Source organism: Antrostomus carolinensis, unplaced genomic scaffold (assembly GCF_000700745.2).
Source record: "Antrostomus carolinensis isolate BGI_N321 unplaced genomic scaffold, ASM70074v2 scaffold13995, whole genome shotgun sequence".
NCBI classification, from domain to species: Eukaryota; Metazoa; Chordata; class Aves; order Caprimulgiformes; family Caprimulgidae; genus Antrostomus; species Antrostomus carolinensis.
The window spans coordinates 17297-40601 of record NW_010318505.1 but is presented as its reverse complement, the minus strand read 5'-3'; the positions used below and the strand labels follow the sequence as shown (position 1 = coordinate 40601).

Here is a 23305-nt window from a genome sequence, read left to right as displayed (position 1 = left end):
AGAGCGGGAACATAAGCTGTTGTATAGGAACTGCGGGACATAAGTGTGTGTTTGGGGGTAGACAGTTTGGAGCACCTCATGCATATTAGGGTTTTCATTGTCAGTACTCTGTGAGTGCTTGTGAGGGACTGGCAAAACGATGTAGCTTTCCTTCTCTATATCAAGGGATCAGAAAGCGCTGGGAAGTCCTACACGGCTACCGTGCGTTCTTCCTGTGCTTCGTGAATCTGTTCTTAGAATGACAGGACTGCCTTAGGTTTAAAGTGGTCCTGGTTACTTTTTTCTAATCAAGGTGTCCTCCAAAAATCAAGAAAGCATCATTAATAAGATTACAGAGTAGATGGCAATGTCTTTAAATGATCTCTATTTGAAAGCGTAGACTGTGTATTTAAAGCAAGCTGTCTTCAATTTAAATTTGTGGACAGAAATTGAAACCACAGATCTTGAGAAACCCCATTCATTTTATATGCCTTCTATTTGAGACAGAGACAGCTGTTCTCCTATTCCATAGAGGATTTAAAATCCCAAGGCCATTTTAAATTTGCCTAGTAAGACTTCATCTACTTTTCCATTGGGCTAAGAGCATACACGAGGTGGTTGATGGAAACCTTCGGATCATGCGTTTGGCGCCTTCGGAAAACTGTGTCCACATACATCCCTGTAGTACATCTTTCATTTTAACCTCTTGCTCTAAACTGCTGTGGGTGCAAGAAACTTGTTATCTGGTACTGGAATTTGAATTTACCTTTCCTGATAACAGATAGGCATGTTTAACACAGACTAAATTACAAGGAATAATGCATTTGTTTTTAATATGGTTGTTGAGTTGATTTCTTTATGGAAGCCACCATACCAAATAGTGTTTAATGTGTAGGAAACTTTGACACTACTTTTTCCTGTATTTGAAAAACATAGTGATAAAGCAGCCTGGTTGTCAAAATGGCAGAATTTCACTTTGACATTTAAAGTAGAGTTTCCATTTTCTGATTTATGCTAGTGTGGCTTTTTTTTTTTTTTTTCCTTGAGCTTCTTAAAGAAGATACAAAAAGTCATTAATAGAGCTGTAAGGCTTTAATTTTGTATCACAAATGCTGTTGAAGATTTCTGGAATTTATAGCAGAGTCCTTTCAAGAGTGCTATTGATGGAGATGTTGCTTCTGAAATACTGACTATTCCATATGGATCTTGGCCTTTGAATGTTCACTTGGAAACTGGATGTGTAGGTGGAGGGGGAGAAGAAGGGGTGGGAGGCTGCAGACTGAGAACGTGCAGAAATGATTGTTTTTTCTTTCTGTGTAACAGAAGAAAGTTCAGTCTGCTGAATTCCTTTTTAGTAAAGAAGCAAAGAGAAGTTAATTTAAAATTATAAAAATAATAGCAATGAATAAGGAAAAGCTAAATGAATGTCTGATCTGGACATTCCAGCTGTCAAGAAGTTGTGTTTATCTCTGTATTGGGTGAATTAATTGCTTAATTTCCATCGTGTTATGTTTTTTCTTAAGAAATTTCCTGAAAAGTTAATTATTTCTTTCTTAATACTTTTTTTTTGTTTTAAAAAATACACTGTACACTTTGCATACTTATAAACTGTATGCATTAATATGCAGTATAATTCAGAGTTTTAGTATTAGGAGATGAATAACTTATTTGGTGAACAGAAAGATATTCTTTTTTTTAACTGCATCTGTGTGAAGCCAGATGGAATTGCAATTCTGTCAAAATGCACAAGTAAAATAATGATTTTGAGTATCTTCAATAAAAATTGGCTAAAATGTTGAATAAATGTTATCTGTAATAAAATTGTTTTTTAATAAACTTGCTTGTTTCTGCTGCATTTAACACAAACCACTTGGTTAGTAAATTGAATGAGAATTTCCTGTTACCTTGTCTTTGAATACTTTTAGAACGAGGAGGGCTGTTCTGTAAAATTTGGATTTATATTTGGGGGAGCTAAAACATCCTTCCATCTCAGCTGAAATTTATTTCTTAACTTTTTATGTGTCACATGAAATTGTTTTTAAAATATTTTTTTCAAACTCTTTCAGAGATTACTATTATTATTCAGTATTTGAACAAGCTCTTGCTCTAGGTATTCATCCTGGGAGTTCTCCAAGCTAATTTGTTTGACTTCTTTAAATTTATCAACCTCAAACTTGTTTTGCTTGAATCCTTAAGCTGTTTAATGGAAGTTTTCTTAATAGATCATAGTAGTGTTAAATGTTTCAGCTCTGGAGTGCCTTGTTTCAGTTTGAATTGTAATAGGTTTATTTTTAAAGAGGAAAAAGATTTTTTTTTTAAAAATCTAATTTAAATGAAAATATTGTCATAAAAAACATACTGTACTTATGTTCTTTGTGGTGGCTTATATAATAATATTTTTAACCATGAAGCAAGTAGTACTGTTTAAAGCATTTTACTTTAGAAGAGGGGTATACAAAAAAAACCATTAAAATTTTAAAACATTAAAATTTGTATGAAAAATTTAGAAGTAACTACTTTTTTTTTTTAATTCGAAGAAGAATGACTAATAATGTAAAGAAATTTCAGTTACTGAGTAATTTGTAATGCCAATGAAAGATCCTTTGTAAAATTAATTTTTTCCATAAATAAATTTTAAAATATTAATTCAGGTTGTGTTTAAAACCCCACGCTTTGACAGAGTGCGTGAGAGTCGTGGCAGCATGAATAAGAGTTAAGGCAGAAGCTGAAGGAAACATCTCCCAGGATTTTCTCCTTTTTTCCTTGCCTTACTAATACCTTTGTTTTTATATATTAGTCTGATACCGAATAGCTGTGAACTCGAGTGCTGGTTCGTGCTGAAGGGCATCGCCAGCGAGAGCAAACGGGGAAGTTGGCCAAGGGTGTTACCGCAGGCAAGGAGGGAGGTGCTCAGCCCTGCAAACCACAACCCCAGTGCCATGGCTGGGGCTGAGGGGCACCGCTGTGCTCCTGCTGACCCAGCAGAATCAGCCCAGTGCTGCATCCATCTCCCTCGAATCACCCCAGTCAGTCAGCTTTTGACAGAGCCGTGCGTGACGGGTTGAGCTTTGGGGACTGACCTGACTGCAGAGCAAGTCTCTTTGGGGAAGGCATGGCCGGTTCGGACAACTTAGGGGCTGGCAGGGAGACAGGAGGTGGGAAGGCAGGGATCCTCACTAGCCCTGCCTGCATCTCCAAGTGGGTAGAGCATCACACTTCTGTTTCTGGAAGATTGAAAAAATAAAAACCTCTCCTCCTTATAGTTTAGAGAGATAAAAATTAAATACAGGTTTTTTTACCCACCTTTGTTTTTGGCTGTACCTAAGTATGCTTTTAATTCTGTTCTAATATCAGTTCCTGTGTTTTGACTAGGTGATACAGCATAATTTAAATTTTTAATTGAGAAAAAGCTTGTTGTATTTATAAATAGACTATAAAAGAAAGTAGTTGTCAGTATTTGATATATTATTAATTCAAGATATCTATCTGATGACCTTTATCATACTTGAGTGTTGTTGTTTTGTTCTCTTTTTTTTTCTCATTCACATCTTTGTAATAATATATAATAACTGATGGAAAACTAATTTCAAACATAAAAGGTTTAACACATGATAAAAAACCCAGTTACAATAAGATATGTAAATATAGCAATAAAAGACAATACGTAAAAAGTTGATTTTATAATTGCTTCAGGAAGAGGGAAGGTAACAGTGTTACTCAGCAGCATTTGTTATTGTATTTCCAGGTGTATATTTACACCCATAACTAGGTGCTCCAAAGGTGATACAGGATATTTGAAGGACACCATTTAGTAGAAATCTAGTCCCTTAAAAGGGAAGTCGTTTCCAATAACTCAGTTGTATTGAGGCACTTTTGTTGGTGATTTTGCAGTGGTTTTTATAGTTTAATGGTCACTTCCTTGGGGGGGAGGGAGGGGCGGGAGTATTCCTTAATTGCTCTTGATATTTTAATAAGAAATTGTTGGAGGCTTCTTAAGGAGTTGTATCTGGCATATTTAGTGGCATGGTCTCTTTCATCGAATTCTTGGTTGAGGAGTTCTGTTTTGGAAATTGTTTAGTGTTGCCTTTTTGATTTCTCAAAGCAATATGGTTTTCTCGTATTGCACTTTTTTTCTTAAAGGCCTTCTTTTTTTTTATCCTATGAATTTAATTTGATGCACAAGTATGCTACAAAAAATATTTTTGTTCATGATTTATGTATTAAAATCAGATAAGGTTTTAGAATAAATAAGTTGGGAAAATTCAGATGACACTAGTTTCACTTGCCAACCATTTTTCAGAAATTGGCTTTGGATATTGACTGACCTTTTTTATATATACAGAAGATGGGAGAAGGGAAAAGTCAGTAATCTGTCGTATCAAATAAACTTAAAATTCCTTTGGAAAAGAAATACAACTGTATTTAATCTATTTAAAATTAAGCTATATATGAGATGTAATAAATTTGGGGACCAGTCTTGGGAGGGGAATGCTAGACAATTTGACTGCAAATATCTTTAGCGCTTAGTGCATGTTGTTCTTAAATAGAACTTAATAAAATAAATGTGAGTATGGATCAGCCTGCGGAGATGCATTATACAGCTGCGTCAGTGAGTCTGTTCTTTCACGTCCAGGGATGAGCAAAACAGTTAAAATGCAAAATGTGGTCACTCACTGGATTCAGGCAAGGACACCAGCTCACAGGAGCGTGGAAGGACTTGGCAAATAAGTCTTCCTAAAATCAGAAAGATACCCATTTTGTAAACGGGCTTTTTCTAGTAAAAGTAGTGTGTCATATAGGCCATAATTAGCAAAGGATTATGAGTTTTTACTAGTGGCAAAAAAATCCCTTTCTGTACAAGTGTTACATATGTATGTATTTGATAAAGTATGTATTAATTTAACTTGTTTATCCTAAGCACCAATTTTTATAAAGATCATAGCTACGCAGTCTTGTTTCAGTGCCTTCACTGAGGGCAGAAGAAGGAGGGAGAAATCCTTCTTTTGGTTGTTGCAGGAGAAGGCTGAGCAGTTGGGGCAACTGTGTGTGCTCTCTAACAGGCAGCCAGGCTTTGGGCCAGGAGCGTGGCCAGCATGGCAGAAGACTTCGGTAAGGGCAGGGGAACTAGCACTGTCACAGCATTGGGCCAACGGGGAGTGACCAGAGAGAAATTCCACTGCTTTGAGGTTTGGAGTTGGGGGGAGCTCAAGACATTTCCTGGGGGAGCTTAAGGAGCATGAAGTGGGAAGACTGGAGGTGCTGCAGGGAGATGCAAGCTGGAAGGCCTGCAGGTACAGCGGGAAGGCTGTCACCGGGACAAGCTGGTAACGAAAGGGTGCAAAGCTGGGGTTTGCACAATGGGGACTTAAGAGGCAGGAAGCAAATTCATAGGAAACTGGTCTTCCTTCAGCCTGCTGCTTGCAAAACAGGCTATTCTTTGGAGCCACAACTGAGCCTGAAAAGGAAGAGGGCGCGAAGTAATGTGGGAGGCACGTTTCTGAGTCTCCCTAGGACTAACCTTGGCGCCAGAGGAGTTCTTTCACTGCAGAGAGGAGGATTTGCGGAGGATCTAGAAAATTATGCTAACCAGGCTCTAGAAATTATGCTAACCAGTTTATTTTTAATCTCAGCAATAGATCCTCCTGAATATTAAACCTACTCGCATCACTTGGCAACTTGTTTGTAACAATGCAAATCAACTAGTTTAGTGTGGGTCGGCTGTAGATTGTGAACAGTGTTATTTCTTACAAGACACTGTAACATAAACCAGGCTTTCTGTTGCTTTGCAATGCTTTTGCTCCTACTCTTTTCCCCTCACTTGAAAGCTAATCCGTTGTTTTAAGTTTCTCCTTATGACAACTAGTTGTATTACAAAGGATTACAGCTTCAGGTAAACTGTAACCAATGAGTCAGAATGGGAAAATACAGTTGTATTTCACTAGTAGATAAGTTTTCATTAAAACAAAGACAATAAAGGTGCCAAAATTATGACTGCAATCACAAGTCTGTTTGACTCTTCCAAATGTGACTCCAAAAGTGCATGAATGTTTTGTTTTCAATGAAATTCCTTACATGGGTTTCATTCCATTCAGACATAAGGATAGGGATACCCTTACAAATAGTAGCAAGTGAACGTTTCTGTTACTAGTGAGCAATGGCAGTGTTTACTCTTCCAGAGGTGACCCATGTGGATTGTACTTTTTTTAAATGGAGTTGTGATTTTTGTTATAGATACATGCAAAGTTTATAATTGTCTTAACTTTAGTCTTGCTTAGCTATGACCAGCCATCCTACTAAATTATATTTTTAGACTTGTTTCCTAAGGAAATGAAGCTTACACTAGTCATGCTGTCACAGTCAGCTGTCATCGTCCGTCCATCTGTCCATCCTTGATAACTCAGCCAATTTTAAACAAACTTGACAGACTGGGAGATATAAAATAACTAGTTTCCTCCAGCTCGGTGCCTGGGAGGGTTGTTACCAGTGTTCCTCACTGGAGGGGAAGCCAGAGCAAACTCAGCTCTTTGCTCAGTCCAGGCAGGGCTGAAAGGCAGCGGGGCACCGGGCACTGTGCTTGGCTGGCCAGTCCAACGAAGGTAGGGAGGACGGCACCAGGAGAGGTGGAGTGTACTTTGAGGGCAGTTTGGAGATTGCAGTGAGGAGCTGGAAGTATGAGAAGGCCCAGGGGATGCGAAGGCAGTCATGTGGTAAGGGGGCTTATTGTGGATCCTGAAGGAGATGAGGCAGACAGAGGAGGAGTAATGTGGCAGGAGGTGTAAGGAGAAAAACAGGAACAGATTTCCTTCATTCTGCTCATGGAACAACTTGTTTCCTCTTCTGTCATAGACATAGTTGTGAATGTTGTAACCTCACAGAAAAAAAGGAGCGTTAGATAATGTTGTGCCTGCCCTTTGCTGTGCTTGGCTGGAGACGAGTCTCTGCATAGTTAGTTACCTTGGTCAAACCAGCTGGAAACACAACCTTTGGTGCTCATCGCTGCTATTGCAAAAGGCTGATCATTACCATGCTATCAGCCTTAAAAAACTGATTAAATGTTAAGCTTAGACTGAAAAGCTCAGACTGCCTTTATTGATAAAGAAAAAAAGTGACATTGCTGATTCCTCCCCCCCCCCATATTATGGTTTGTGTTGAATGACGAGGATAGAAACATTTAAAACATCAGACAGCACTGGAAGGTTTGGGGGAAAAAGTGCAACTTATGGAACTCCAACTGAAAGTGTTTGGACGATAACCTTTTGCTAAATGTTTAGACATCTTTATCAGACTTTAGATTATTTTTTTTTTTAAGAAATGTTTCTTTTACCTGTTTGTCAATGATTTTTTTCTCTAGATACTTAAGTTTATGGCATTCTCTTATCTCTGTATCTCACAATAACCTCTGTGTTCTGATTATCAACTAGTTTTCTGCTGGCCAGCTGCTTCATCATCTGCTATTTTTTAAATTTTATTAGTTGTTCTGCTGTAATTCCAAGAAGTGGTGCTGCGTATCTCCATCACAAAGCACATCAAAACCTAAGCTTTGAATCTGAAAGGTTCAGTCTCAGTGTAGGGCTTTCTGTAGAGTGAATCTATTGAAATACAGTTGCTTGTTTTCCATGAAGTTATAACAAGTAATTTCCTCTTTCCTAACAGAACAACCCTTAAGTTGTGTTTGTTTATGTCGCCCTAATTTAATGCTCCTTAGTTCTGATACGTTCTTGTCTTTTGATTGAAAATGATCTCTAAACTGATGAAAATTTCCAGTCTTGGCAGAGATGGGAGCCTGGCCAGCTTCCGATTAGCGTTTGCTTGGACACTCTTTTCCTGCGATTGTCTCCCCAGGACAATAAGCTGCTCTCCCTCATTTTGCCTGAAAGTGCAGCCGCCGGCTCTCGGCTGAAACGATGTAGTTAGAATGACATTAGGATGTGAGCAGGCTCTGGCAGGAAGCAAGGAGCTGCTGGGGAAGGTCAGGAAACACTTTAGGATCTTTGGAATTTTCTGCTGTCTTCCGAGACCTTAAGACTGTATTAATTAAGGTATTTAACCCTTCTAGTTGGCAATCCCTGTGTGGTTGGGTGTGCGCTGTTTGTTTGTTCTGTACAGCCAAGCTTGTGAAATAAACCAGGTAGTTTTGCACTGAACAAACAGCTTTGAAGATATTAATTTTATATGCATGTATGTGTGTGTGTGTGTATGTATATATATATATATAAAGATGAACATATTTTTCAGTAGCGGGGTAGACAGATTAAATAGTTCTGAATTGTTAAAAATGAAATAGCATGCATCTCCTTCTATCAGATTATTTGAAGAAACGAAAGTAAAGTCCTAATTTTTTTTAATTTTTTTTTTCCCCATTCAATCTGCCATAATTGGCGTGTACTCATTGTGTCTCAAGTGAATCTCTCGCCTGCCAGCAGGGCTCTAGGAGCATGAAGAAGAGTACAGAAGCTCCTGTTTCGGTCTTGGTTTTTGCTTTCTGTCCCCTGCATGACACTTGAGGTGTTGCTTGGTTTGTGCTGCACTGAGACTTCATATTTTATTTTGTCTTCAGAACTTTTATAAGTAAATTTCACAAGGCAGGGCTACTTGTTCACTTTCTCTTTCTGTTTATCTATAAGTTTAAGCAGTCCTTATTGCAAAAGTTTGAAAAGTACACCAAGCGTGTTGTGCAGTTTTTCTTCCTTATTTAAACAGATATTACCATGGTTCCTCTAATTAAGAAAAAAAAAAAAAAGTAATGTATTTAACATTATTGTTGTTTCTTCTGTATGTTGCATTTGATGCTATAAAAGCCACGACAGTACATCACAATTTACAGATTTTAGGGGAACATATGCAAATAGTCTTCCTCACAGTCAGGTTTATGCTTTTGTAGTACGTGATGAAAGAGGTGTGGATTTCAAAAGGGGGCTTGCAGTTGGAAGGAGTAGCAGCTGTAGCTGCCTGGGGACTGACTGAAGAATGAAGAGAGCAAAATGTAATCTGCAGAGAAACTTAAACTTTTATTGCTGTGTTAGGTTTTTTTTTTTTTTTGTAGATTTTCTTTCATGTTTTGCTTGAGCCAAATTAAAGTCATCACTAAAATTAAAAGGCATGATCATTTGACTGGATTTTTAAGAGACATAACGGCAAGCTGTGCAACCGTTCCAGTGATTAGCTGTTCTCATAGCGAAGAAACCACTGTTGTTAAGTGTGTTAAAACTCTGGTACATCTCGGAGGGGAAGAGAGCCATTATAATGCAAATTGTTCCTTACCTAATGGTGCATCAGCTGGATGTTAAAGATAATCTCTTAAAGATGTTGCTGTTGCCTGACTATGTAGTGTTACAGAAGAGATCTCCATTTAGCGGTGTTGTTAAAGTGATGGAGGAGCATGTCACCTTTGCAGTCTGGAGACAAGCATTCCCAGTGACCACTTTACATTTCTCTCTTCAACAGGCTTAGGAAAAACCAAGAGAAAGACGAGCGCAAGAGACGCCTCACCCACTCCCAGCACGGACGCAGAATACCCGTCCAACGGCAGCAGCGCCGACCGGATTTACGATCTTAACATTCCAGCCTACGTGAAATTTGCCTACGTTGCCGAGAGGGAGGATGAACTGTCCCTCGTTAAAGGATCCCGAGTGATTGTCATGGAGAAGTGCAGCGATGGCTGGTGGAGAGGTAGCTACAATGGACAGATTGGCTGGTTTCCTTCGAACTATGTGGTAGAGGAGGTCGAGGAGGCAACTGCAGATTCCCCCAGCTTTCTCAGCTTAAGGAAAGGCGCTTCCATGAGTAATGGCCAGGGCACCAAAGTACTCCATGTTGTTCAGACACTGTATCCATTCAGCTCCGTCACAGAAGAAGAGCTCAATTTTGAAAAAGGGGAAACAATGGAAGTCATTGAAAAGCCAGAAAATGACCCAGAATGGTGGAAATGTAAAAATTCCAGAGGGCAAATTGGTCTTGTTCCTAAAAACTATGTAGTAATCATTAGCGATGGTCCTACCATTAACACTTCCCATCCGCCTCAGATAAGCTACACGGGACCATCTTCTACCGGACGGTTTGCTGGAAGAGAGTGGTATTACGGGAACGTGACCCGACACCAAGCGGAATGTGCCCTGAACGAAAGGGGAGTGGAAGGAGACTTCCTTGTTAGAGATAGTGAATCTTCGGTAAGTGCTGCTCAGCTCGGCAGGCTTCGTAACGCCCGACGCTTGGGTTAGCCAGCCTGACAGTTGATAGCTTCCCTGTCTGTACTAAAGGGCTTTTCACCCTTAAAGAAGCAAGCAACACTTCGGTGTGGCCAACTGATATGCTTGCTGCTTGCGAGAATAGTCTGTTACTGAAATGCACTGACATTTACACTGAAACTTTACAGCTATGGTCTCTGTTATCCGGGGTTTTTTAATTAGTGGTCGAGCAAGTAAATATTTCAGGCTTCAATTAGACTTTTCTTGTGTTCCTCCTATTCAGTCCTCCTCAAATTTGCAATGCTACAAGATAAAATAATTCTTGTGAATTGCAAATTTGGTCATTAATTTGATTTTAAAGCTAATTTCAAATGGAATCTTTACGTTGGTCAGTTTTGTTCTGCTTTTAATTGAATCATCACATAAATTCCTTAAACTATTGGTTAAAATCCCATTTTCATTTATTTCTGCTCTACTTATAACTTTACCTTATTACAAGTGAAGTAATCTTATTGTGTCTAACTGTTAAGATTACGATACGCAACAAAGAGGGTCAAGTCAGCAGCTCATACACTTTGTAAATTGAGCCTTGATGACGTCACAGGGATGTGAGTAATGCCAATTAAGGATCTTTGTAATGTTTGAACTTTGAAAGTTCAAATTTAAAATTATACTGAAAGGACATTCATGTATGCTGAAGTCAGAGAATCATAGTTAAAGTGCTCAAAATTTAGTTATCCCTTGACTGTGATTTTGAAAAGGAGACAGATTTAAATAATTCCCTAATACATCTTCCAAAAGCTACCAAAGGGCTTGTCTGCATTTATTGTTTCAATTGTAGGGCCATTCAATGAAGACAAATAGTTGTTTAGTAGATGTCTCCATCTAAGTATTTTGTTGCTTCATGTATAAAAATTCAAAGTTAATATAGTTGTATTAGCTCAATTTTCTAATTTGAGTATATGGTTCTACCAAAATAACTTATACAGCTATAGACATCTGTCTCTATGCCATATTTCTGTCTGGTTCCACAGTGTCTCTATTATGGGCTATCCTGGTTTACAACGTAGATTGTGAATAAAAACTAAAGCAGTGTCACCTGCATATAGTTTGAGCTATAGTATGGTTTTTAAAAGATTTTGTGACTCTTAACTAATGTCTTCAGAAAGCTGTATTGATTGCATATATCACTTCTGGTTAGAACTTGTGATATTCCTTATCATAATTGTCTATAATTTGGGGCAAACTGTTCCCGTGTACTATTCCTCATGTAAATGATTTCAGTGACTAGTCAGTAGTAGGTGATGGCTTCACTGCATGCTGGAAAACAAAGAGTTTGTTTTAAGTAAGGGGGAGAATTAAGCTTGAGCTCAGATCTGTAAGTAAAGATCCTTTTAGCTTCCAATACTTTGGTTTTTTTTTTCTGGAAGTATGTTTCACATTTCATTTGCTGATTCTGTTCTTCCTAAGTTGAAATGTCACAGAATCACAGAATGTTAGGGGTTCGAAGGGACCTCGAAAGATCATCCAGTCCAATCCCCCTGCCGGAGCAGGAACCTAAATGAGATCACACAGGAAGGTGTCCAGGTGGGTTTTGAATGTCTCCAGAGAAGGAGACTCCACAACCTCCCTGGGCAGCCTGTGCCAGGGCTCTGTCACCCTCACTGTAAAGAAGCTTCTTCTGAAGTTTAAGTGGAACCTCCTGCTTGCACCCATTGTGCCCCTTGTCCTATCACTGGTTGTCACCGAGAAGAGTCTGGCTCCATCCTCGTGACACTCACCCTTTACATATATTTATAAACATTAATTAATGTCAGCTACTCAGAAGAGGTCCCAGAGTGAAGTCAAAATCTGTGGTTGTATTGAGGCAGATTCATTAGGTAGCGCAGACTAAAGGATACTCTTTAGCAGGCAAACTACTAAATATTTCAGGCTTCAGTTTGACTTTTCATATGTTCCTCATGTGGAACACAAAAATTTGGGCTTGGCTGGCATGTTCACTCTTGGCAAGGGAGACGAGCGAAGGCTTCTAGTGACAGCAGAGCAACAGCTGAAAGACAAGGAAATGGTTAATTCTGCAGGATTTTCTAAATCCAAATAAAACTTTGCATTCTAATTTTTGGAAAACATTAGTAGTTTATTATTATTGAATTTAGGACTCTCTCTTGTTACCTGAAATTTTTATAGCATGTGTAACGTTATTGACAAAATACAATTCTGTAATAGTACCTAATTTTTTTATTATTTTTTTTTCTGGACGCAGTATTGTCTGATTAAATTTCAGACATCTTTCTTTGATGAATTTGCTCTGTGGAAGGCATCATATCTGTCAAACTCCCCTTTCTTTGAAGCTCTGTGTCATTGAGTTCCTATTTCTGCTCTTAGTTAACTGTAATCATTAAACAAAGGCAAGTGCAAATAAACCAGAGGAGCACAGGAAGAAAATAAAGATTAAATAAAAATAAACCAGAGGACTGACTTTAGGAGGCTGAGAGGAATCAAGTTTTTTTTAGTCAGCAAAAGCCTGAGGTGGGGCATACAGTCTTCTATAAATGTAGAAAGCCACTAGAGGATTATAGCAATCACTGAACTACAGTAGTTCAGCTGTCTCTTCAAGGTAGCATCCTTGAAGGGGGCAGGCGCGTATTCTGGATGTGGTGTACCCTTGGTGTGTCCATCCAGCAGGTAAAAGCTGAGTTTCAGATCTGGATGCTGCATTTTGGGTTATCCTGAGACAGGATATCAATTTTCTTCTGTCTTTTGGGAAAATGCCAGAAGGACAGCTTGAAAACTAATACATTACTTAAAATACAAAAGCACACAGCCGTTTCTCAGCGCATGCTGTGTCACAGAGACCGCCAAGAAACATGGCTTGTTTCTTTGCTCTTAAGAGTCTGTCTCTGGACTAAACAAATTTCCTTGCTATTCACAGTCACCTTTTAATTTTAATATGACATTTTAACACTAAAAACACTTGTAATCAAAGCAGTTTCAAATATGATGCCTGCATTGTTGATAGGGAAATTGTTGCTTATGGAGCACAAAAAGATCCATTCAGAAAGTGATCTTTGTTGCTTCCAGCATCTAACACTTAGGAATCCCAGAAAATTTACTCAGTTCACATTACAGCAAGTTTTTTGCATGCATGAAAAATAAAAATGTGCTGAACTGAGTAACCTATCTTCTTTTTTTTTTTTTTTGATTCCTAATCATGGTCTGTTCTTGCAGATCCTGTATTCAGGGGGGTTTTTGAGCAATGAGAAAAACTAGTTATGGATGTCAATGCCTCCTTTGTCTTAGTACTACTTAGAGTTTTAGGGATTTTTAGGTTTAAAGAAATATTTTACTAAAACTCAAACTTTTGTCTGCACTAATTTTTGTATGTCATACCATCATATAATTTCTTTAGATATGTGAATTATAAAAGCATTGGGGACTGCTAGTTTGTTTTTTGTTCCCCCCTCCCCAAAGTGCCAGGGGTGATAAAACAAGCGAATGGGCATACTTGATAGCATTGGGAAAAAGATCATAAAAGATCTCTTTCGAGCTTATTACATATGGAACAAAGGAAGATTTTAGAAATAACTCCTAAATTCTTGACGGTTGCTGTATTTCACATGCGTGACTACAAAGGCTGTTCACGCTGTGGCTAAAAGTCACCAGGAGTGTCCGAGTGACCAGAGAGAAAGAGCTTTGTTAGAGAGACCAGACTGAACTGACTGAAGTTGTCAGCTCTGTAGTTTTCTCGTCTTTCCACCGGACCAGCACTTCCATTACGTTGTCTTATGAACCCACCTATTAAAACTGTGAGATTTATTCCTTTCTAAAGGAGAGATTATTCCTTTCTAAAAAAGGCCTGTAGATGAAATTATGAGTCATTCTGCTAATCCCATGCTTGATTTTTTACCTATTTTAGGGTTTGCTGTAACCTTTCATCACCATAGTTATGAAAAGTCATCTGTATAAAAGTTTTCCTCAGATTTACCAACCATATCCTGGGCTGCATCGAGAGAAGCGTGGCCAGCAGGTCAAGGGAGGTGATTCTGCCCCTCTACTCCACTCTTGTAGGGCCCCACCTGCAGTACTGCACTCAGTTCTGGGGCTCCCAACATAAAAAGGACATAGACCTACTGAAGCAAGACCAGAGGAGGCCACGAGGATGATCCGAGGGCTGGAGCACCTCTCCTATGAGGTGCTCTCTTCTTCAGCCTGGAGAAGAGAAGGCTCCGGGGAGATGTTACAGTGGCCTTCCAGTACCTGAAGGGGCTACAGGAAGGCTGGGGAGGGACTTTTTACAAGGGCAGGGAGTGATAGAACAAGGGGAAATGGCTTTAAACTGGAAAAGGGTAGGTTTAGATTAGAAATGAGGAAGAAATGCTTGACTGTGAGGGTGGTCAGACACTGGAACAGGTTGCCCAAGGAAGTTGTGGATGCCCCCTCCCTGGAAGTGTTCCAGGCCAGGTTGGATGAGGCTTTGAGCAACCTGGTCTAGTGGAAGGTGTCCCTGCTGATGGCAGGGGGGGTGGAACTAGATGATCTTTAAGGTTCCTTCCAAACTGTACCATTCTATGATTTCTTTGAGTTTTGCTCTTGTTAGTGAGTTATGAAAAGCTGTCCTTGGATAGGTTAAGGTTTGTATTATTCTGTATTCACTTGGTGAGACTGTCATGTTTTTCCATTTCAAATTTTAGTAGCTGCAAGATTTGACAATGTTTCTCTAGATTTAGTTTACCAGATGTTTGTCTCTCAGATCCCTTTTAGCCAAAAATACTCTCCTCAGTTACACTTAGATCTAAGGAATGCTGCCATAGTGGAGAATATCCTGAGATAAACTCTGTCAGGTAGCTGGGAGCCTGATTATCTTCATTAATTATGAAATACTATTATTAGAATCGTAAACTTGTTTGAACCATTTAAGCCCATAGTTTATGTAACAGGCACAGTTACCTACTGATAACATTTTTGCCAACTCTGTTGTACCTAGATAATGTCACCTTAGTTTTGGAGATGTAAAGGAGGAGACTGAAGTGGAACATACCTAGTTAGAAATAGTACTTGATTTATTCTTTCCATTGAAGGCTGCTTGGTTGATAAAAACTGAAGTTTGTTGTCTTGTTTAAGTAGCAGTCCTGAACAAATCATGCAGATTTAATCTGTGCAGCCTCTGTGCAGCCACTTCTTACCCTTTTTGAATTGCAGGCTCCTTGGCGGTCAGACTTTTGTCCTCTCTGTGTAGTACCTAACACAAGACAAACAAGTCTTGGCTGACACCGTTGGCCTGGGTTGGGTAGGTGATTGTCATGCTTTGAAGATCTAAGACTCCACGGGGCAGAGAAGCAAATTTGGAGGGAAGAGGGTTTTTTGTTCAGATTCACCCTTTGAAACAAGTGTGCTTGCTAGTGCTGTAGCTAACAGGAAGCAGTAACAGGTTGTGGCTGGACATGAGGGGGGGCAACCACACCTCCAGCTCCTGAGCAGATCCTCAGCTGCAGACGCCCTTAGACTTCAAAGGGAGCTTCTGTCAGGACTTGCAGTCCCCTTGCACTCCGCTGCGAGTGGGTGCGAAACTGGTGCCCAGACAAACACTGCTGCTTCACAGCCCTACCATGTCTTCCCACGAAGCAGAGATGTTTTTCTCAGACCAGTTCTGTTTATTAGCATGAATGAGCTATGCAATTTTTTAATTATTATTATTTCAGGAGCAATTATTCATTGTGACGTAATGGCTGCCTTCTGTCAATACTGGCACAGCTATCGAATTATAGTAACGGATTCAAAATGGGGTTGCAGGGTATAGTATTAAGTGATACTGACGATTGTGGATGTATTAACGTTATACTGAGGATTGTAGGTGCAACTGGACTTGTGTCAGTCCTTTGAGATCACATTTAGCTTCTCTACTCTTTGTCCAGCAATAGTGGGAGGAGAGGGGGGAGACACAAGTCGAGAGTTTGTATGTTTTTTGAGGTGCTAATTCTGTAGCATTCAAGCATTCAGGGTGTCCCATGTTTTCCTAGGGTTTTAATCCTGCAAGTGTTGGAGAGAAGCAATGAAATGTGGCAACTGTTCAAAAACTGAAGCATTTGTCATGTTCTGTGACATGCTGTGATTGATGAGTACAGCAGAGAAGAGGAGAAAGTTTATCTTTAAAAACAGGCTTAAGGAAATATGCTAGTGGTTTATTTTAAATGGAAGAATAGAAATTGTATTAGAGCTGTATTTGACAATTGCTGGAGCCGATTCATGTTTCTGACCTGTGCAATATTGATTTTGGAACATGATGAACATTACAAAGAGAGGAAGGATGTTTATATTTAAATGAGGTAGAAGGGGTAGAAAAAGGAATGTGTAACCTGCCCAGATGGTTCTGTCCAGCCTGGCCTTAGACCTTTGAGCTATGACTTAGGGTTTTTTTTGCTGGGTGGCTGAGTAGGAGGAGGAGTTTAGGGGAAAACCTGAGAATGGAAGTGGAAGGAGTTCGGGAACTCCAGGGCAGGCTACAGATGGGAGCTTGAAGGGTCTAGAATAGTGTGAAGAGTGAGTGCATAAGAATATCTTCCATGGAAGAAGGACATTGCCAAGTAGAACTGGATTGAAAGGAAAAAGAATAAGTTACAGGATCAGTAAAAGGCTTTCAGAGGGAGGTTTTTTTCCAACATTGTCATTTATGATAAAATTATCTTTTTTCTTTCTCAATTGGAGACTGTAAAGATCATAAACCTTCTTTCCCAGTTTCACTTGTTTTCCCTTATATTGCTTTATAACTTGTCTTCAGGATCTTTTTTGATAAGACAGTGAAGTTCCTGACCAAAGAAGTAAAATTAAAGGAATGGCTTCCTACCTGTTGTTTTCCATGTGCTGTAGGCACCAGCTAGCCTATGGTCATCTTCATCAGAAGTGTTACACCTGGACTGAAAAGCTGTGGATCCTCAGCTAATCTTCAGTTTTCTGTTTTAGGCATTGATTTAACTTCAGGTTTAGGTCTTGCCAATTATTGACAGTACAGAAATATTCACAGGCTCCCTGCCACAATGCTGTGCCCTGTAATTCTGTTGCAGAATCATCAACTCCTCTGTAGATTTCAGGGATTAAAGGTTACTTCTGATGCGCCTTTTTTTGGTGTATGTGAGGCTTTTATTACTGGAAAAGTTAGTGTGCAAACATCCAAATGTAGCAATTAATTTAAGAGGGAGAAGGGAGAAAAATTGGCCAGCATTTTAAACAAAATAGCTTGAGCAGTAAATAAAATAAACAGACTTGGAGCAAATCCAAGGAGGACAGCAGGGAACCAATTCAAACTGCATTGAACCAGCATACTTTGAAATAGTAATGTTAAGTTGCAGTAGTTTATCTAGAGAATTTTTTAAATAGTATTTTTAACCATTTTGCATGATTGTTTGAGTGGGAAAGCACCAAAATAAAATGAAATGCAAGTCCAGTTGCGCTTGCTGTTTGTTCTTGAATCCTGTAAAAGTTACTCTGCTGAGGCCAACAAAGGGTTTCAGGATTTTTGCAACAGCTGTTCGAGCTCTTCCATCTCTTTGCACCGGATGATGGCTCTCAAAAGAGTTAGATCAGCCTTTCCGCTATTTTTTTGTTGTTGTTTTTTTTTAATTAAATCAGATAGTGGAAAAAATAAACTTTGTAACATATTCTGGAGAAAATGGGTGATGATAATGTCTTTCATTTATGCATCAATCTAATTAGCAGCTCTGACACTGAGAAGGGTGGACAATAGTTCAGGAAAATGTTCATTCATTAAAGTTATAATTAAAATGTCAGGAAAAGTATTTAAGGTATTGTGTAGATCACCTTACAAAGATCTAAGTCTGTCCAGTGCCTGGGACATAGGAGAGTAGATCAGAGGTCTAAGACCTATTCCAGCACCTTTCTGTGTGTCATTAGCACATCCTTTCTGGTCTAAAGTTAATGATTCTTAGCAGATACAGGGAGCTTTGAAAACTCATAATTTTGACATGCTGAAAACAAGTGCTTTGTCAGAAAACACTGAAACTTTGTTGAGTGCAAAGTGATTATTTCACTTATTTTTAAACTTTTGTTGTAACATCTTTTCCTGTTCCTGAAACAAAAAATGTGTTTTGCTCAGATTATGAACTTCCCTTTTGTAAGTTCTTCTGTTTTAAATGAGGGCCTTGTGGTTGCTGGTTTTTGTTTGGTGCAGGCATCCTCCATGGAGGCAGCAGAATTTAGTCCTCAAGATTTGGCCTTGTTTTTTGGATCCTAAGCAGCTAGTCTGTGAGTGCTTCCTCAATGCTGTCCTTGAAGAGACCCTATGGACCTGCCTGGTAGCTGGAACACAGGGATCAGCGCGCTGCCCAGAGCCCATGCCCTAAATTTCTTCTCCATGAGCCCAGCGTCCCAGAGCTTTTGCAGAGCTTCATTTGTGTAGGCCTGTGCTTTGTTAGTTGCCCTTTAACAGCTGCTGCTTAGGGCTGTGAAGATGTCCATCAAAACAGATCCTGCATGGTTATGGCTGCCAGAGGGTTTGTTCGCACTGCATTTGGGGTCTTACCCGAAGTGTAGTGATGGTACAGCCAGGTTAGCTTTAGCCCAGTAGGGTAGGTGTTGAAAATAGGTCAATCATGGTGTGAGCTCTGTGCAGCCTTGTTTGTGGTGCTGAGGCCGGAGTTTAATATCAGAGCTAGCTGGCTTAAAATAGCGGTTTTCAGACTGGGAGCTAGGGATGAGTGATGGCACTTTTCCCACCCTCCCCAGTCCTCTCCTCTTGGCAGTCATGGAGGGTGTTGCGTGTATTTTGAGCCAGTGGCTTTGGAGCTGCTCGATGCCTGAGGCAGCCTTTCTGTTGGAGCCTGTCACCGGCCAAGGCCTGGTGACACTGAATTGGAGATGGAAGAAGTAATTCTTCTATGGGTGTTACGTAAAATAATTTTTAAAGAAGTGATGTTTGTGGATCTGGAATGTAGTGGCTCAAGGTAGAAGAGGGTTAGTCCGGAGTTACGGGGAGGTAGCTGCTGGTTTGAGCTGCTGCCCAGAGCCAAGGTGTGAGCCTGGGGCATTGGGCCAGAGCCAGATCAACAGGCACAGCGGGAGCTTTGTTTGCTCTGGGTAAGGCGGATGGAGTTGGAAGGCAGAGAAGGCTCTGGTGCTAAAAGAGATGAGTGGGGGATGCAAGGGAGAAGATTTTGGGATGGGCAGAATGTGGGCAACGTGTGGGGCAGACTCATGCCATTGCAGGAAAAAAAAGACGGTGTACCTGAGCAAACGCTGTCCTTTGGCTTGCTCGGGTATGTACTCAGTGTGTGTCTGACCCACCACAGGTAGTGCAGAGGACTCCGGAGGCTGTGGTTTCATGAACTGAAGTGTGGTGAGAGCAGTAACGTTCAAGAGCTCCTGCTCCCCACCTCCCCAGTCCTCTGCTGTGCTGCAGCTGCGCGTGGGGGGTTGTTTGTAAGGTGATGCTGTGAACCAGATAGTCCCTTGTGGGTCTTGTTTAGCCTGAATGAGTTCAAGCTCGCAGCGCTGGCCCGACCGAAGCAGCAGCGGGGTGGGGAGGAGAACCAAGGGACTGCAGGAAGGCTGCATCTGAAGCCTGGCATGTGCCTTCAACGTTTTCTGCATGAAGCCATCCCTTCAGTGGGCAGAGACCCTGCAGCAGTACTTTTGGAGTTGCATCAGGTGTTGCTTGCCTCCATTAAGTGCTTGCTACAAACTCGAGTGTGTGCTTTTTATTTTTTATTATTCTGTTTTCCTGCTGGCTGGCAACACCTGCCTCTTAGCCACCTCTCACAGGGCAAAGCCTGTGCTCCCAACTCTACGGCCAGCCAGCAGTGATCAGTGGCTAGAGATGGAATTCAGCTGGAAGTGAGGGACAGTGTGTCCTTTCCACACTCCTACAGTGGCGTGTGGTGCAGAAAGCGGAATGGTCTCATCCCGGCTGTTTGGATGACAGCTCTCTCTTCGTTAAAGCAACTGATAAAGATACTTACGATGTGAAATTGTTCTGTCCTGAATCATTTAATTAGTGCTTCAGTTTTGTGTTTTGGGGGTGGTGGTTTGATGGTGAGATTTGTACGGTGTTTTTATTCTACGGCTTTATCTTTTCTTGCAAAAAAAGGTGTATTCAATAGGAGAAATTATTCCCCATCCATGTGGTAGTGAAGATAAAAGGTGAATGTGTTTTTGTCTTTCGCAATGCAAAGCAGAAGCGGCCCTCTAGTGGTCGCGGCTCTAAAACAACCCAATATGGGGAATTTTCTTCATCTTGCCCAAGTAATGGTGCAATAATTGCTTTCTCCAGGATTCTTTAGCAAGTAAACCATACCTGACAAAAAGTTTTTCCCTCCTCCTTGCCATTCTCCTGCTCCTGGATTGAGTAACTAAGATAATATTTGCAATTTAGTCATGTAATTGGCAACTTCAGGCTGTGCATCTGGGGAGCTTTCACTTGACTGACTTAACTGTGCATGTTAATAATGATGGCAATTATTTATTGAATAATAGACTATTGGGTTTCTTAAGTAGCTGAAGCACTGAGCTGTGGAACAAAGACTAGCATAAATTACCATCAACTATATGACATAGTTTGTTCCTGAAACCACAAAATTGTGCCTTCATTTTGTTCATGTAATTATTTTCTTTTTCTTTTTGAATTCTTCTCAACAGCCCAGTGACTTCTCGGTATCTCTAAAGGCATCGGGGAAGAACAAACATTTCAAGGTGCAGCTCGTGGACAATGTCTATTGTATCGGGCAGCGTCGCTTTAATACTATGGATGAGTTGGTGGAACACTACAAAAAGGCTCCCATCTTCACCAGTGAACACGGGGAAAAGCTATATCTTGTGAAAGCACTTCAGTGACCTTGAAGATGGACTTGGCCGCCTGGGCCTCTTATAACTCACAAGCCTTAGGTCCTAAATTCACTTTTATAGAGCAGAGCAATATCTGAAGCAGGCTTAAGGAATAGGCTCTTTCTAAAGTGTTTGCTCTGTCGGTTGCTGTTTGTCCTTCTTTTTTTTTTTTTTTTTTTTTTTTTTTCTTCTTTGTTTGCCTCTTTTTGTGTTCCAGTTCTGTTAAGATCCGACCACCTCTCTTCAGGTTGAGAGTTTCCCTGGGGTGGCCGTGGCAAGCACTCACCTTTCCGGCTGAGTTCAAAACTCCCCTCTCCTCTGTACGTTTACATAGTTAGCTCAGATCAAGGAGGGGCGTTTTCAATTCAAACCAGTGTTAATCTGTTCAGATTGCTCACGCAGGCAGAACTCTCCGTTCAGAGTCATCGGGCACAGTTTGAATGCACTGAAGCTGCAGCTACTTAAGTGAGAGAGAATAGACATACCAGTCGTGGCTGTGAGTTCTGTAGCTATATTGCTTACCGAGTAGTATATTACAAAAACTCCTAGTTCCTAGAAGCACTCTTTACACTGTACTCTGCTATTACATTGCCTCTCTGACTCTTTGTAAAGAGTACACTAATTATAAAAGCATTTTGTAATAGTACTTCTTAAACTACTATGGTAAGATTGTAGTAAAAGAAAACTATCTAGTGTATTTTGGTCTGTAATTGCAACAAAGAGAAATTTATTTGAAAGTTGATTACTAGAAAAAGAATCATTGAATTGTAAAGGCTGAATGTTTTGGTAATCTCCAACCAAATGTGCCATCCACATAATGCTTTTTCCTCTTGCCCTTATGCTTGTTTGAATTAAACGATTATGTATTTAATTCTAAAAGTAATATGTATCTGTAGCTGATTGTTGACACTAATACAGAAGATTAATAAAAACTGATCTTGGGATGGGGTGGGGTGGGCTACCAACACTATATATATATTTGCTTTACAGAAAGAAATCTTCAGGTTTTACAGGGGATGGTGTGGTTGGTAGGAAGAGACACACAGAATGTTTATGAAGAAAATGCATTTTTCTCTTTTCTTTACATTTAAACTCCTTTATGGTTTAAATATACAGTCTTTAGATGGCACATTCCTGAGATTGAAGAAGGGATCGTGAGATCTCAAAATCTTGCATACTCAGTTTTTTGGATATTGTAATAAAAAAGGTATTATGTCATGATGGAGTACTGGATTTATCCTTGGGTGGTAGTCCGGGTGTTGCTTTAGGAAGGTGAAATACAGTGAGTAATGAATTTGTTTGTCTTGGAATTTGTGTGGCCTAAAAAGAAAACTTCTGCAACTGCAGAGGACAGTTTGATATGAAGCAGTGTCTAATGAGCTGTGTGTTACTTGTTTCTGTAATAAGTAAGTCTGTTCATAGCTTTAATGAAAACTGCAAGATGGAGCTGTTTCCTGGTATGTTTTTGCTATGAAAACATGTTCCTTACCTATTCTGTATTTCAGCCGGTGGTAGAACAACTACCTCTGTGCATAACTCCAGTGTAGGTTAAGCAGACACCAGCACTATCTGACTTGCTTTGGTGTAAGTCAGACCATTGCCAGGAGACTGCACTGGTATGTCAGTGAATGAATTGCAGTCTTGCTCGGACCTGAGAGGCAAGTACAATTTTTGAAGTTCTACACAGGTACTATTTTCCCACCACGCTTGAAATCTTATTTCTGTAAGGTTATCTGAATCGACAACTGCCTTTGAATTAACAACTGTATTTTTCTGTATGTGCTTTAACTAAAAATTGGGCAGTGGCGCTTCTGCTTGGTCCAGCTTAATGAAGGAAAGCAGTGATTCAGAGTAATCCGGAGTGGTCATGCATTGTCCTGAAGAGCACCTACCCACGACTGTCTTCTAAGAATACAGAAGCTTTCCTTAGCAAGTTGGTGAGAAGCACCAGTTGTTTACGATCTACCTACAGAAGGACTCCACAGTGGGCTGCTGCTTAAACTTCATTAGTGAATTCTGCAGAGAATGTAGGTTTTTGCCTTCAAATACCTAGTTCATTCTTTAGGTGAATCTAAGCATGTACCAAGTATCGCAGTGACATTAAGAAAGTCAGCTATATGTTGTATGAGCATTTTCAAGATTGAGTGAATTGCTTTTCAGTCTCACTGACTCTTTGTAGTATTTGGAAAAATGATATATGGGAATGGTTTTCCTTTTCAGTAAACCAATAACTGCAATTACTCTTTCAAGCCCCTTGTTCGTTTTTCTGAAATGTTCCCCACGTTTCCTGTTCCAGGAGCCTTTATATGCCT

At 40.1% G+C, this 23305-nt stretch overlaps 1 protein-coding gene across 1 annotated transcript in view; it reads left to right on the top strand.

Moving 5' to 3' along the window:
* The window catches only part of LOC104525705 (cytoplasmic protein NCK2), a 32699-nt gene extending 11543 nt beyond the window's left edge, over positions 1–21156 (top strand). Inside the window, exons 2-3 of the mRNA XM_010168930.2 lie at positions 9424–10145; positions 20808–21156. Of these exons, the coding sequence (XP_010167232.1) occupies positions 9424–10145; positions 20808–21002 (917 nt within the window). The 3' untranslated portion in view covers positions 21003–21156. The remainder of the gene's footprint in view (positions 1–9423; positions 10146–20807) is intronic.
* Positions 21157–23305: the final 2149 nt, after the last annotated feature.